Source organism: Ornithorhynchus anatinus, chromosome 21 (genome assembly GCF_004115215.2).
Source record: "Ornithorhynchus anatinus isolate Pmale09 chromosome 21, mOrnAna1.pri.v4, whole genome shotgun sequence".
NCBI classification, from domain to species: Eukaryota; Metazoa; Chordata; class Mammalia; order Monotremata; family Ornithorhynchidae; genus Ornithorhynchus; species Ornithorhynchus anatinus.
Window position 1 is genome coordinate 9,952,558 of NC_041748.1, and position 17,188 is coordinate 9,969,745.

General features: G+C 44.2%; 1 protein-coding gene across 1 annotated transcript in view; it reads left to right on the forward strand.

Moving 5' to 3' along the window:
* The window catches only part of EEPD1 (endonuclease/exonuclease/phosphatase family domain containing 1), a 120,101-nt gene that overhangs the window by 68,744 nt on the left and 34,169 nt on the right, over positions 1-17,188 (forward strand). Inside the window, exon 2 of the mRNA XM_029049590.2 lies at positions 8,538-8,589. Coding sequence (XP_028905423.1) covers positions 8,538-8,589 — 52 coding nt within the window. The remainder of the gene's footprint in view (positions 1-8,537; positions 8,590-17,188) is intronic.

Below are 17,188 nucleotides of genomic sequence, written 5' to 3' on the forward strand. Positions count from 1 at the left end.
AGTGGGTGTAGGCAGGTTGCTCAAGGAGTTTGGAGAGGAATTGTAGGAGGGAGATGGAGCAATAACTGGAGGGAGCCGTGGGGTCAAGGGAGGGTTTTTTTTAGTATGGGGACATATGGGCATGTATGAAAGCAGTCAGGAAGAAGCTGCTGGAGAGTGAACAGTTGAAGATGGCAGTTAGGCAGGGAAAAAGGGAGGGGGCAAGTGTTTTGATGAGTTGAGAAGGAGTGGGGTCCAGATATGCAAGTGGAGGGGGTAGATTTTTATATAAGGCAGAAGATCTCCTCTAGAGATACTGTTTGGAAAGATGGAAGAGTTGAAGGTGTAGGAGAGGAGAGGATCTGGAGAGGGGCAGGGGAGATTTTTGGAAGAGCATGCCTGATATTATCAATAGGCCTGATATTATCAATTCGCCTGATAGGCCTGAATCACACCTCCAAGCCACCCAGTCTGAGAGGGAATCTCTCCCTGAACTGAGACTTTTAAAACCCATGGTCAGTCTGGGAAGATAGAGAAGATGAGCAGCTTCATTCCGATGACAGGCAGACATGCCATTGATACCTTCTGCCCCAGGTTAATAAGAAGGCTTTTTGTTGGCTAAGTCAATTAATGGTATTTATCGAATGCTTAATGTGTGCAGAACACTACTAAGTGCATGGAAGAGTATGATTTAACAGAATCAGAAGACATGGTCCCTGTTCACAAGAAGCTTAGACTTAAATAATAATAATAATTATTATTATGGTATTTGTTAAGCACTTACTATGTGCCAAGCACTGTTCTAAGTGCTGGGGTAGATACAAGGTAATCAGGTTGTCCCATGTGGGGTTCAAAGTCTTAATCCCTATTTTACAGATGAGATAACTGAGGCACAGAGAAATTAAGTGGCTTTCCCAAGGTCACACAGCAGACAAATGATGGGATGTGAATTAGAACCCACATCCTCTGACTCCCAAGCCCATGCTCCTTCCACTAAGCCATGTTGCTCCTTTAAACTGAATTTTAGAAAAGCCACATGGCCTCATGGTAAGAGCACAGACCTGGGAGTCAGAAGACCTTGGTTTTAACTCCAGCTCTGCCAGTTGTCTGCTATGTGTCCTTGAGCAAGTCACTTAACTTCTCTGTGCCTTACCTCATCTGTTAAATGGGGATTCAATACCTGTTCCCCCTCCTCCTTTGGCTGTGAGCCCTAGGTGGGACAGGGACTGAGTCCAACTTGATAAACATGTATCTACATGACTCACAGTAAGCACTTAAGTACCATAATTCATTAATTAATTTTGCACAGACCATTTTTGGGGTTCTCCCTTGCTTCTTCCTACCAACTTTGAACTAGTTTGCATTGTTTAAAGAGGAATGACTCTTGAGCCTCTTTGGCTGAACACAGAGTGGATTTCATGTAGACTTGTATTTTCATCCTCTTCTCAGTCTTCACCAAAACTTCTCCCAATCCACTTCAGTCTTCACCATCTTACCCCACCAGGCTTATGTGTTCTCTTCTGCTTTTCCCCAACTTTATCTCTCCGCTCCTCTAAAGCTAAGTATATTGTGGTCCCCGGTCTCCTGCCTCCCTCTCCTCACTCATACTGTTTCCCACAGCTTGGGACTCCTTCCTCCTTCCCAGCGTCAGTCAGACCATCTTTGTATCCCTTCTTAATAAATGGGTCAGTGAGCACTTAATGTGAACATTTTGAGCATTTAATGTGTGCTGAGCAATGTTGGTTCAACCTTCACAACATCACTAAAATCTGCCCTTTCCTCTTCATTCATTCATTCATTCATTCATTCATTCATTCATTCATTCATCCAATCAGTCATATTTATTGAGTACTTACTGTGTGCAGAGCACTGTAGTAAGTGCTTGGGAGGGTACAATGCAACAATAAACAGACACATTCCCTGCCCATAGGGAGCTTACATTCTGAAGTGGGGGGAGACAGACATTAATATAAATAAATAAATTATGGATAAGCACATATGTGCTGTGGGGCTGGGAGTGGGAGTGGGGAGGGGGGAAGAAAGGGAACAAGTCAGGGTGATGCTGAAGAAAGTGGGAGAAGAAGAAAGGGGGCGGGGCTTAGTTAGAGAATTCCTCTTGGAGGAGATTCATTCATTCAATAGTATTTATTGAGCGCTTACTATGTGCAGAGCAATGTACTAAGCGCTTGGAATGAACAAGTCGGCAACAGATAAAGACAGTCCCTGCCGTTTGACGGGCTTAGAGATTCCTGATTGGGTCAGCAGGTGGCCGAGAGGAGGATAGAATAGCGGTCAATGCGCCCACTGCCCCTCAGAGGTGGAAATCCAAGGGGATCGGACTCCCGCCCATTCACGTCCTTTCACCCCATCCGCTAACTGCCTTGGCCTTCTTGCGAGCCCCGACCTCCCCCTTCACCGGAGGTGGGCGCAGCCAAGATCATATCCCAGGCTTCGACCGCTTCCCACGGTCCACCGGCCTGCCCCCCCTTGTCCTTTCGGCAGGCAGAGAACGGCTCATCCATGATGAAAACCAGGTGCAGGGTGGGAACACCATGCCTGAAACCCATGGGGGAAGATAAGAGGGAAGACTCCATACCCATGGGGAAACCAACTTTTAAGCTTTGCTGTTCAGGCTCCATTTGAAGTAAGGCAGAGTAATTGACTGTCAGATTTGAGGAGGGAGAGTGTTCCAGGCCAGAGGCAAGACATGGGTGAGGGCTCGAACTGCTACCATATTAATCCAGTCACTTAATCTATCCCTCCTTGATTACTGTATCAGCCTCCTTGCTGACCTCGCAGCCTCCTGTCTCTCCCCACTCCAGTCTGTACTACACTGCTGCCCGAACCACTTTTCTACAAAAATGTTTAGGCCATGTTTCCCCACTCCTCAAAAACCTCCAGTGGTTGCCCATCCACCTCAGCATGAAACAGAAACTCCTCACCACTAGCTTTAAAGCACTCAATCACCTAGTCCCCTCCTACCTAACCTCGCTACTCTCCTGTTACAAAACAGCCCACACACTTCACTCCTCTAATGCTAACCTTCTCACTGTAACTCGATTTCTTTTGACTCAGTGCTGATCTTTCACCCTCAACCTGCCTCTGGCCTGGAAAGCCCTCCCTCTTCATATCCAACAATTACTCTCCCTTGCTTCAAAGCCTTACTGAAAGCCCATCTCCTCTAAGAGGCCTTCTCTGACTAAGCCCTCTTTTCCTTTTCTTCAATTCCCTCTGCATCCCCCGACTTGCTCCCTTTATTCATCCCTCCTCCCAGGCCCTCAATACTTATATACATATCTGTAATTTATTAATTTATATTCATGTCTGTTTCCCCCTCTAGACTTTAAGCTCACTATGGGCAAGGAATGTATCTGTTTTATTGATATTTTGTACTCTCCTCAGTGCTCAGTACAGTGCTCAGGACACAGTAAGTGCTCAATAAATGTGATTGACTGACTGGGAGAGTACATTCAACAGTGGTATTTATTAGTGCTTACTATGCGCAGAGCACTGGACTAAGTATTTGGGAGAGTACAATACAACAGAATTGGCACCACATTCTCTGCCCACAATGAGTTTACAGTCTAGAGAGGAAGACAGACACTAATGTAAATAAATAATTTATAATGTGCAATTGAAAGATATGTACATAAGTACAGTGGGGTTGAGGGTGGGGTGAATGTCAAATGTCCAATACAACAGAAGCAGAATTGGAAGCTATGTTACCTGCCCAAAAGGAGCTTGCAGTTTAGAGAGATTGTAAAATCCCACCTCCTTTAATAATAATTAGTCGTGCTTATTAATAATAATAATAATGATAGTATTTGTTAAGCACTTACTATATGCCCAGCTCTGTTCTAAGTGCTGGGGTAGATACAAGGCTATCAGGTTGTACCATGTGGATCTCACAGTCTTAATACCCATTTTACAGATGAGGGAACTGAGGCACAGAGAAGTTAAGTGATTTGCCCAGAGTCACACAGCTGACAAGTGGCAGAGCCGGCATTAGAACCCATGACATCTGACTCCCAAGCCCATGCTTTTTCCAATAAGCCACGCTCCTTCTCTGTATTCATACATGTCTGCTCACTTCATTTATTTTCACCACTCGCATTGGAATATGTTTATGCTTGTCTCCCCCAGCAGAGTGTGAGTGCCTGGAAGCCTTCATTACTCTGTACTTCTCAACCGCTTAGTACATAGAGACTACTACTTCTACTACTACTACTCAATTCTGGGGTTAGGGAAATTGGCTTTTCATCTTCTAGACTAGAATTAGCAAAGTTTGGAATGCGGTCCGCTCTCAAGGCAGGGCTTGTGAAGAGGATGGATGATCCTGTCTTTCCCAACTCCAATCCATACTTCACTCTGCTGTCCAGATCATTTTTCTATAAAAATATTCAGGACATGTAATCCCGCTTCTCAGAAAATACCAGTGGTTGCCCATCCACCTCCACATCAAATAAAAACTCCTCACCATTGGCTTTAAAACATTCAATCACCTTGCTCCCTCCTACCTCACCTCACTTCTCTCCTACTACAACCCAGCCTGGGTACTTCGCTCCTCTAATGCTAACATTCTCACAGTGCCTTGATATCACCTATCTTGCCGCCAACCCCTTGCCCACATCCTGCCTCTGGCCTGGAACACCCTCCCTCCTCAAATCTGAGAATTACTCTTTCCCCCTTCAAAGCTTTATTGAAGGCACATCTCCTCCAAGAGGACTTTCCTGACTAAACACCCCTTTTCTCTTCTCCCATTCCCGTCTGCATCGCCCTAGTTTACTCTCTTTCTTCGTTCCCCCTCCCAACCCCACAGCACAGTACATAAGTGTAATTTATTTATATTCATGTCTGTCTCCTCTCCTCTAGACTTTGAGCTCATTGGAATAAGGAATGTGTCTGTTTATTATTGTATTGTACTCTCCCAAGCACTTAATGCTCTGCATAGAGTAAGCTCTGAATAAATACCACTGAATAAATGAATGAGTGAACTACCCAGGAACTGGGGGGTTGAACTTAAAGAGGCCAAATGGGCAGGGGTTAGAATAATTGTTTATAAATACAATGATAGATAGCCTCACACAGAGCAGAACAGCAGTGGCTCCATCAGAAAAATATTGCAACCAGACTAGGAGGCAGAAATCAGGAAGATGCTTGGTCTCCTTGAGGAAAGACATATGAAAATCAGGGTACCAGGTGGCAGACCGAAAAAGATAGGCCGTCATCCCAGCAAGGATCTATCCATTATTGTACTGTCCCAGCATTTAGTACTGTGCTCGGCACACAGTAAGCACTCAATAAATATATGTTAAGTGCTTACTATCTGACGAGCATTGTACTTAAGCGCTGGGGCCACAAAAAAGAAAGTGACCCTCTAGACTGTAAGTTTGTTGTAGGCAGGGAATGTGTCTGTTATATTGTTATATTTTATTCTCCCCAGCACCTACCACAGTGTTCTACACCCCATAAGCACTTAATAAGTACGATTGATTGATTACTATGTGACAAGCACTGTGCTAAGTGCTGGGGCCACAAAAAGGAACACGGCCCTCTAGACTGTAAACTTTTGTGGGCAGGGAACGTGTCTATCAATTCTGTTATAGTGAACTCTCCCAAGCGCTTACTACAGTGCTCTGCACACAGTCAATAAATATGATTGGTTGATTGATTGGGGTAGATACAAGATAATCATGTCCCTCATTGGGTACATAGTCTAAGTTGGAGGGAGAACAGGTATTCAATCACCAGATTTTACAGATTTATTCATCCGTTCCTTTGTTCACCCCTCCCTCAGCCCCAGGACATTTATGTACATATCTGTAATTTATTTATTTACATTAATGTCTGTCTCCCCTTCTAGACTGTAAGCTCGTGCATTAATTCATTCAGTCATATTTATTGAGCACTTGCCATGTGCTAAGCACTGTACTAAATGCTTGGGAGAGTTCAATATAACAATAAACAGGCATATTCCCTGCCCACAGCAAGCTTATAGTCTAGAGTTATATTGTACTCTCCCAAGAGCTTAGTACAGTGCTCTGCATACAGTGAGTGTGCAATAAATGTGATTTATTGATTAACTGATTGAAAAAACTGAGACACAGAGAAATTAAATTACTTGCTCAAGGCTACACAGTAGGCAAGTGACTGGGCTGGGATTAGAACCCAGTCCTTTGACTCCCAGGCCCTTGCTCTTTCCACTAGGCCACATTGCTTCAATTTTGTGAGGGTTAGCGGGAGGCATTCGAAAAGTTCCAACATTGTTCCCACATGGGGAGCGATGTCTCTGAAAGGCCCATATTGATCAGAAATCCAAACCCACCCTAATGGTAAAATAATCTACCAGCAATATCTAGAAATACCAGGACTCAGTTGAACCCAAGCCAGTGTTAAAAGGCCTGAATTCATAACCAGAAATGAGCTACTCTGCCAAAACTATTGCATCACACTCTGGCAATTTCTGTATCAAATCATCTTCATTTCTTTGGCATCAGCTAAAAAAAGGAATCAATAGTCATACTATTTCTAGGAATGACAGTCATCCTGACATACTGGACCAGAAAGCTTAGTGACTGCTTTTACAGGCCAGGCCACTGCAATAGGTGAACTCAACACAGTCCAAGAGGATGGACCCTACCTTCTCAGTCCCAGGGCTCATTGACCTCTTTTCAAACTCCTTTAGATATATTTAATTTTATTTATTCCCTTAGGGTTTCTTTTGTCCTTATTGGTACTCATCACTGGCAAATTACTATCTTTCCTTGGTGTGTTTGGCAATTTATGTCTGTTTTTCTTCCCCAGTAGACTTTTAGCTCCTCCAGGGCAGAAACTACATCTTTTATTTGTATTGTATGTTCCCCCGAGCACCTCATACAGTGATCTGCTCATAAATATCCAGTACAGAGTGCACATAATAATAATGTTGGTATTTGTTAAGCGCTTACTATGTGCCGAGCACTGTTCTAAGCACTGGGGTAGACATAGGGGAATCAGCTTGTCCCACGTGGGGCTCACAGTCTTAATGCCCATTTTACAGATGAGGGAACTGAGGCACAGAGAAGTTAAGTGACTTGCCCACAGTCACACAGCCGACAAGTGGCAGAGCTGGGATTCGAACTCATGAGCCCTGACTCCAAAGCCCGTGCTCTTTCCACTGAGCCACGCTGCTTCACCTAATATCCAGTCAATAAGTACTGTCATAATAGTGAAAGCTCAAGGGAAATAAAATAGAAACTTATTTGTTACTATCAAAAACCTTCTCATTTTCACATCACTGCAGACAGCACAACCATGCTCCATCTCTCATAAACCCATAACCGCATAATCCGCAACTCATCTCTCTCATTCAATCCACATATTCAATCTATCACCAAATCCTCTTGGTTCAACTTTCAACTTAGTTCAACAACATCGCTAAAATCAACCCTTTCCTTTCCATCCATACTGTTACCATGTTAATCCAAGCACTTATCCTATCCCATCTTGATTACTGCATCAGCCTCCTTGCTTACCTCCCTGCCTCCTGTGTCTCCCTTCTCTGGTCCATACTTCACTTTGCTGCCCAGATCATTTTTCTACAAAAACATTCAGGACATGTTTTCCCACTCCTCAAGACCCACCTCTGCATCAAAAACAAAGAGTTTAAACCGTGCCCCCTCCTAATTTGCCTCCCTGATTTCCTACTACAGCCCAGTTTGCACAATTTACTCATCTATTGTCCACCTACTCACTGTACCTTGATCTCATCTTGCCCTCATTTCCTCTTCTCCCACTCTATTCCACATCACCTTTGCACTTGGATTTGCACCCTTTATTCAGCCCTCCCTCAGTCCCACAGCATTTATGTCCATATCTGTAATGTATTTATTTATTTATATGGACATCTGTCTCCCCCTCTACACTGTAAGCTTGTTGTTGGAAGGAAACATGTCTATCATCTCTGTTGTTCTATCCCAAGCACTTACCACAGTGCTCTGCACACGGTAAGCACTCAATAAGTGTGATTGATTGATTTCCTGCTGCTGAGTCTTTGTTACTCACCCTGTCCCAATTTTAGTTTTGGGCCTTGATCTCTTGGAGGAAGGGATAGGTCCAGACTGGAGTGCAGTGCCCCCAGAGTCCCCTTAGGCTGGAGTGAGAAAACTGCAGATTCTCCTTTCCCCAGTCAGGGTTAAAGGGAGTGTTTGAAGATCCAAGGCATCCAGGGAAGGATTTGTCTTGGAAAATGGTTGGACTGTAAAGCACAGGGATTAGGTTTCTTCATGGTCCTTTTGAGACCCAATATTGAACCCATAAGCCACTTGAGGATTTAACTTTGGGCAAACCCATTAGAATCAATCACTCATATTTATTGAGTGCTTGCTGTGGACAGAGCACTGTACTAAGTGCTTGGGAGAGTAAAGTACAACAGAGTTGGTAGACATATTTCCTGCCATATCAAGGTCCTCGAGAATAGAAACTGAGGACTGGATCACATGCTTTTTGACCCTGCTCCTCTTTCTTTGCTTGAAGTCACCAGATGAGTAATTTTCTATGATTTATTTTGTATTTTTCAGCATCAAGCTGTTAGCTGTGCAAGAATTAGTTGACAGAGATGCACTGGAAAAGGTAAGTGTCTTGATCCAACAGAATCAGTCCCAAGGAATTAATAACATGGTATTTTTTAAGCATCTACTATATGTCAAACAGTCTACTAAGCACTAGAGTTGATACAATACAAACAGGTTGGACACAGTTGGAATGACTCCTTCCACCCTGGTACAATTAGTAATAATAATAACAATTATTATTCTTAATAAGGTGTTTGTTAGGAGATTACTGTGTGCCAAGCACTGAACTAAGCACTGGGGTAGACACAAGATAATCATGTCCCACTTGAGGCTCTCAGTCTAAATAGGAGACAAAACAGGTATTGAATCCCCTTTTTGCAGATGAGTAAACTGAGGCCCTGAGAAGTTACATGTCTTACTTGCCCGAGGTCACACAAGCAGGTATGGGGTAGAACTGAGATTAGAACCCAGGTCCTCTGACAAACCCAACACTAGCATAGAGGGATGCAACTTTTAGGGGTTTTGCAAGTAGAAACCATTTCAGAACTATATTTAAACCAATGACTGGATACAAATGCTGGCCTCTAGTTTTGAAATAAGAGTACAGTTGATTAAAGTCATGCAAACCTCAGAGAAGAAAGGTCAAACTAGCGTGAAAGGGAGAGAGTCTTTCTGCTGGACACAGTGAATGTCTTTCTGGAGGTTTCTGTTTCTTTTCAGTTTTTAACATTTAATAAATTATAATAATAATAATAATTGTGATTTTTGTTAAACATTTACTCTGTGCTAAGCACTGGGGTAAAGACAGAATTATTAGACTGACTACAGTCCCAATCCCAGATGAGGCTCCTAGTCTAAGAGGGGAGGGGAAACAGGAATTTAATCCCCAATGTATGGAAGAGCAGTTAATTAATCCCCAATTTGTAGTTAAGAAAACTGAGACCCAGATCATTTCAGTGACTTGCCCAAGGTCACACTGCAGGCAAGTGGCAGAGCCAGAATTTAAACAGTGCTTGTATTCCTATTTAGAAATAAACTTGATTTCTGTGTGGTCTGAAAGGAGTTAGGGACTAATGAATTTTTAACTACCCCAGCACTTAGAACAGTGCTTCACACATAGTAAACACTTAACATTATTATTATTTATAAAAATAATAATTATTATTATTTATTGTTGCATTTGGGAGCATTTACATTGTGCAGAGCACTGGGGAAAGGTACAAGGATATTTATTCAGACCTACCCCCTGGCTTTCAGGAGGCTAGCAGTCTAAAATTGCTAAAATTGAGAAGCAGCATGGCCTAGTGGAAAGAGCATGGGCCTATGAGTGAGAGGACTTGGGTTCTAATGTCTGCTGGGTGATCTTGGGCAAGCCACTTAGCTTCTCTGTGCCTCAATTACTCCATCCATAAAATGGGTATAAAATCTTAGCCCTAGGACTTTATAATAGTCCCTCCTACTTAGACTATGAGCCCCTTGTAGGAAAGGGACTGTGTCCAACTTGACGAACTTTATCTACATTAGCATCTAGAACAGGCACATAATAAGTGCTTAACAAGTACCATAATTATTATTATTAAAACCTGGATCCAGAAATATAAGGAAAGAATAGCAGGCTTCTAGACCTTAAGCTTATAGCCATCAAAGAATGAGTCTACCAACTCTGTTTCATTGTACTCTCCCAAGTGCTTTGTAGAGTGCTATGCGCACAGTCAGTGCTCTTGTTTTGATGTCTGTCTGCCGTCTTCTAGACTGTGAGCCCACTCTGAGCAGGGATTGTCTATTTGTTGCTGAATTGTGCTTCCCAAGCACTTAGTACAGTGCTCTGCAAATAGTAAGCACTCAATAAATATGATTGAACGAATTAATGCTCAATAAATGTCATTGATTGATTGATCAATTGATTTAGAAATATAGCCAAATCAGGCAATTAAACAAAATGGCAACATATTTCTTCTAGGGACACATTTTTCAGTCATTCCTTTCATTACTCCGAGCCAAGGTAGGGGAGTGACAGTCTTCCTCACATTCTAAAGGTTGACACCAGTGTGCTACAGCCTCAGCTTCTGCCCATCTAGCTCCAACAGGATCGGGCTTGACCCTGGGTATGGGGGGCAGCAGGGGGAGGCCTGACTCAGGGGCGCCACTATGGCCTCACCATGAGTCCCAAATGTGGCTTCCAGCTCCTGCTCCTTGAGTTGCACCCCCAGATGACCCCATTTGCAAAGCTCATTGACAGTCTCCACCAGATACTCGTGTGCCCATGGGGGACAGATCACTTTTGACACTGGTGTGAAAAGCTACTGAGTCCCCTTGTCTTCAAGAAGCTGACAGAAGGGGGAGACACTGTGCTTCCAACACAGAGAGGGTCAAAGGGGACCAAGTCCAGGCCCTGCAGTTGTAGAGTTCCACACTGATGATTCTAAGGAAATGTCTATTTGAGAATCCCATGTCCTGTTGTGGGTAGCTAATTCCTATTGATTGATTAATTGATTAAGCAGTTGCAGCCTGTAAGAAAGGTTCCTTCGAGGTTCCACTGCTCATCTTTGCCCTTGAGGTGGGCACAGACATTCCTGAGTTGCATAATTGGATGAAACACAAAGCTTGGTAGTAATGTCACCTGCCTGGGGATCTGGAGCGGAGATTGCCCATAGCCATGCTGAGTTCCCTAATCCAAGGAGAAGGAAATGCTGACTGCATCATTGTCTGTTTCAGAGCTTTTAGGGAAGCAGGATGCATAGCAGTTAGAGCATGGGCCTGAGAGTCAGAAGGACCTGGGTTCTAATCCCGGCTCCACTGTGTCTGCTGTGTGACCTTGGGCAAGCCACTTCATTTCTCTGTGCCTCAGTTACCTCATCTGTAAAATGAGGATACAGGCTATGAGCTCCATATGGGACAAAGACTATGTCCAACCCAATATGCTTGTATCCACCCCAGTGCTTAGTATGGAGCCTAAGTAGTAAGCGCTGAACAAATACCACAGTTATTATTATTATTATATAATCGTGGGGATTAGGACTCAGTCCCAACTGGCTGTTTCGGGAACTAGAAGTTGAGGTGTGCTGGGAGCCAGGAGAGTGACATGACAGGGCCAGAGGTTACAACTAGCTGCTTCACTCTTTTGGCCTGTTCAGTGAGGAGAAGAGGCCAATTTGTACTCTATTCTTCCTCGTCTTGGCAGTCCCTCCAGATGGGCAGGGACTCCAGTGACCCTAGTTGCATCAAGGTTCAGAAAGAAGCAAAGAAACTCAGGCTCACATCGCCTGCAGCATTTTGCTGAGACAATAACAATAGTAATGGTATTCATTAAATGCCAGCTGCGTGCAAAATACTGTGCTAAGTACTTAGAAAAAAATTCATCTATGGGAATTAGACACAATCTCTGGACCCCAAGGGGTTCAAAATCTACTGAATAAAGGAGGGTGAAGGTGTAGGCAACAGATGTGGAAAGATGAAGATCTGAGTTAAGGCATATCTCATAACTCATAAATGGGACAAGAACAGTTGGGCGTGGTGGCTGGGGAAAGAGAGTTTCAGGCTCCTCGTGGCTCAGTCCAACAGTCACAAAAGTCACAGCTGCAGCCCCAGCTTTAGGTTTCTCAATGTTCTAGAAGGTGGGGATGGTGGCTGCCAGTGTTTGAGTCCAGCCTGGGCTGGAGCAGGGGCTGATGAGAGTCCCAGTGGCATGGAGGCAGCAGGAAGAGAGGTAGCTTTCCTTTCTTTGCAATGGGCCCTGTCTGTCCAAAGCCTGGTTGTGGTCCCACCCAGCTACCAACCAGTGTTGAGTCCTTCCCAGGCTGGAGCAGGGGCCAAGGGAGTCCTGATGGTGGGGGCAGCAAGAAAGAAGGTAGCTTATCACCCATGCAGTAGGCCCCAGCTGTCCAAAGCCTGGTTGTGGGCTCACCCTGCTACATGCTGGTGTTTGAGTCTTGCCTGGGCTGGAGCAGTGGCTAATACAAAGTGCCCATGGAAGAACTTAGTGAAAAATCCCAATTCCTGAATTTCTGAGGCATAGACTGTATTCACTAATGCACTAAGCCCTCTATACTCTAAGCTCCCTGGGGGAGCTGTTATATTGTACTCCCAAGTGCCTAGTATAGTGCTCTGCATACAATACATGCTCAATACATTTGATTGATTGGAGGTAGAAACAAGGTAATCAGATTGGACACAGACTCTGTCCTTCATGGAGCGCACTGTCTTAATCCAAATTTTATAGATGAGGTAACTGAGACACAGAGAAGTTAAGTGACTTGCCCAAGGTCACACAGCAGACAAATAGCAGAGCTAGGATTGTGTGTGTGTGGGTGTGTGTGTGTGTGACTGAGTCACCATCAATCGATCAATCAATGGCATTTATTGAGCACGTACTGTGTGCAGAACACTGTGTTGCTCTTGAGAAAGTGCATTACAACAGAGTCCATTTAATATCAAGTTAATGAAACCCAGATCCTGAATGCAGCACAAATCAATTTTTTCTTTTAAATTTTGAAAAGAATTCACATCTACGTTTCCCCCAGCACAAAGTTGTTATTTTCCTGGGGAATAAACTGGACCTTCTCATCCCCATAACTTGGCAGAGGAGGAAAACCAAAGAAAGCATTCACACAGCCCCGTCCAGGGTTGGAAACTCCACACACATCTTCCAGCAAAACCGCAAACAATGTGTTGGCCATCATTCTGACTCCGGGGCCACCACTTCCCCTGGGGAGCCCATTTAGAGGGGGAGCTGGTCCCTAAGGGGCTATGGAGTAGCCAGAAACCAGGGGGAAATATGAAATGATGAGAGACACAGGCAGAACCCCACCTCCTCCTCTGACTCTTTCCCAGGGCCCCTGGCAAATGGCTCTTCCGCTCTTTATTCCACTTTTGCATATGGACGATGGAGGTTGGGACAAGGAGTCTGTTTCCTCTTAGAGAGGAAATTTGTTTCCGCTCTTCCTTGAAGGCGTGGATAAGTCAAAGCCCAGCTGCATTAGGGCGGCTGGGGATCATTATTCCAAGTCTGGTGATACTTTTTTTAAATTCTATTTTCTTAATGGTATTTATTAAGTGCTTATTATGTGCCAAGCACTGTACAAGACACTGGAGTAGATGCAGAGTAATCAGGTTGGTCACTGTTCCTGATCTACGTGGTGCTCACAGTCTTATTCCCCACTTTACTGGTGAGGTAACTGAGGCATGGAGAAGTTAATTGACTTGTCCAAGGTCACTCAACAGCCAAGTGGTGGAACTGAGATTAGAACCCAGATAAGTGACTTGTACAGTAGGTAAGTGGCAGAGCCGGGCTTAGAACCCAAGTCTCCTGACTCTAGGGCCTTTGCGTCTTTGTATATGCCTGTTTCCAACAGGGAGTGAATTGGGGCTGGTTTTTCCCATCCCTGTTGGTATAAAGTTTAGTGCCAAACTGTGTGGCAAATAGCCCAAAGCAGTGCTTGTATTTTTTATTTAGTTGTAAACCCCTTGGACTCCAAAAGCCTCATTGGATCGTGAACTGCTTTGTGAGTAAAAGTTCTGTGTGCAACCACTGCTTGCTTTCTGGGTGAGGTATAGATAAAAACTCAAATTACTTCAGGCTTAGTATCAGCCCATAGCTCTGCCCCAATTTGGCAGATTGCTCCGTGATCTGGATGTTGTCTTGAATATGGACTACAGAAGCACAATCCTCCACATTTACCTGATGTTGGATGAGGCCCCAAAGACCTGGGGTGATTGGTCTGGCCCCTCGAGTTGGATTCATATTCTGGTATCTGGAAGCATATCCTGATCCTAGCTGAAATTCAAGAATGACAAGCTTCTTTAGCTCAGGGGTTTGCCATACACAACCTCAGATATGGTCTACAAAGGGGCTCCCTTGAAACACTTGGGGAATTTTTGTACAGTGTCATCGATGCCTTCACCTCCCTGACCAAGGTGGCCAGGTTCTGGGAGCTCAAAGGGACTGGAGGTGGGACAGGGAAAAGCAGGAAAGAGTGAGAGAGGGAGAGAAACAGAGAGAGAAAAGGGATAGAAAGAATGGAACAAAGAGAGAGAGATTCAAGGACAGGGATCAGGAGTCATATACAAACATCCCCACAAAGGCATCCCCACAGTTACAGACATTGTGCATTCTCACAAATATGCCAATTCAGACAGAAAGAAGCACCCACAATCAAATGCCACACTAGACATATATGTTTATGTATCTTAGAGTTGTTCTTTATATTTGAAGACAACACCCCAGATGGTGATATTCACCTGAGAGTGCATATTGATTAACAATTAATTAATTGATAAAAAATTAATGAATTAACAAGGACAACCATTTTGTGAGCACAGTGTGGATCCCACAGTCCCAGCCATATTGTGCACTCAAAGTGGTTGTCCCTTGTTAATAAATTGATTCTTAATCAATAATATTTATTGAGTGATTGCTGTGTGCAGAGCACTGAACTAAGCATTTGGGAGAGTACAGTAGGGTTGAGTTGTCTTGTGTGATCTCTTTTGCATCCTTGCCTCTCTTTCCTTATGAAGGTTTAGCTCCAAGAGAGCCACTCCTTTCTTGATAGCGGTCCTGCCAAGCTGGTCTGTCTTCAGCAACTGACTCCCTGTTTTCAGTTGGGTTGCAGCATTGCCTGAGGCTTTGTGTTACCATGTCTTCAAATCATTTCCCCTGCCCTTCTTGCTTTCCATTTCCCAATTTCAGCTCTCCACATAGCAATCATTTAAGTAACTGGAGCTCTAACCCCCATAACTGTGGGAGAAAGGAGAGTTGTATGGCCTAATGGAAAGAGCATGGGCCTGGGAGGCGGGGACCTGGGTTCTAATCCCAGATCCACCACTAGCCCACTGTATGGCTCGATTAGACTGTAAGCCCGTCAAACGGCAGGGACTGTCTCTATCTGTTGCCGACTTGTTCATTCCAAGCGCTTAGTACAGTGCTCTGCACATAGTAAGCGCTCAATAAATACTATTGAATAAATACTATTGAATGAATGTATGACCCTGGGCAATCACTTAGTCTCTCAGTTGCCTCAGTTCTTCATCTGTAAAATGGGAATTCAATACCTGTTCTCCCCGCTTAGACCATGGGAGTTTAACTGAGTGTTTAGTGAGTGTTAATTGTGTGCAGAGCACTATTCTAAGCACTTGGGAGAGTACAGTATAATAGAGTAGGTATGTATGTACCCTGTCAACAAGTAGCTTATTCTAGTGCTTAATATAATGTAGAGCATCCAGTAAGGATTTAACAAATACTGTAATTTTCATGAGAATTAAGATGACCTAGTTGAGAGAGCAAAGGACTGGGACTCAGAAGATCAGGTGCTAATCCTACCTCTGCCAAATGCTTACTATGTGACCTGAGCAACTCACTTTACTTCTCTGTGCCCCTGTACTCCGTCCTACTTAGATTATGAAACCCATGCAAGACAGGGTTTATGTCCAACCTAATTAACTTGTATTTACCCCTTGGCTTAGAACAGTGTTTGACACATGGTAACACTTAACAAATACCAAATGCCCATCATCAGGAAGCCCCAGTCAGGCAGGTAGGTGCTGTGGCTGTTTGACCCAAGAGGAGTCTGGGTAATAAGGGTTTTTCTAGCAGTTTTAAGGGTGGGACTTTTCAGAATGTGACTATGACCTTCATCAGGATTGGGGTGTTGGGGTCCAGTGCCTTTTCCTATATCTTCCCCAGCAGCTTAGCAGCTTTAATAAATGTTTGGTGTTGGCTCCCATGCCAGAACACCCAGAGATACCCAGACACTGCCAATCAATCAATTAACATAGAGCTCACAGACTCTATTTTACAGATAAGAGGCCTGAGGAGCAGAGAAGTTAAGTGACTTTTCCAAGGTCACCTGGCCAGCAAGTGGTGGGGCTAGGTTTAGAACTCAGGTCTTCTGATTCCCAGGCCAGTGCTGTTTCTACTAGGCCACCCTGCTTCTCCATTGAACCTGGTAGTTTTATATTGTTTTCTCCCAGTTAGTAGAGGGCTCTGCACACAGAAGATGCTCAGTAAATATCATTAACTGGAAGCCACTGAGGTCTTTGCTACCCATGTTACCTGGGTATTTTTCAGTATTTCTGCTAAATACATCCACCCTAGTAGTTCTTTCATCAAAAACCTTCACCCATGATTGCCTAACCCAGAGGACATTTCTGTACTTCTAGAGCCAGAACTAGAACCCAGGCCTCCTCACTAGCCCCAGCAGGGCTGGGACTAATGGCAGGAGCTGACAGTTCACAGCGGGAGACAGACAGTAAAATAAATTACAGATAGGGCAATTAGTTGAATATAAGTACTTAAGTGCTATGGGGCTGGGGTGAGTATCAGAGTGATTAAGGAGTTCACTGCCAAGTACACAGTTGATGCAGAAGGGAGGCTGGATAGGGGAAATAAAAGGCCTCCTGGGGAGGAGATGTGATTTTAGAAGGGTTTTGAAGGAGGGGAGAATGGTGGTCTATTGGATATGAAAGGGGAGGGAATTGCATGCACGAGGGAGGACTTGGGCAAGGGGTCGGCGGTGGGATAGATGAGATTGAGGTACAGAAAATAGATTGGCATTAAAGGAGCATAATGTGTAGGCTGGTTTGAAGTAGTTTATCAGTGAGGTAAGGTAAGAGTGAAAGCCAATTGAGTGTCTTAAAACTGATGGCAAGGAGTTTCTTTTTGA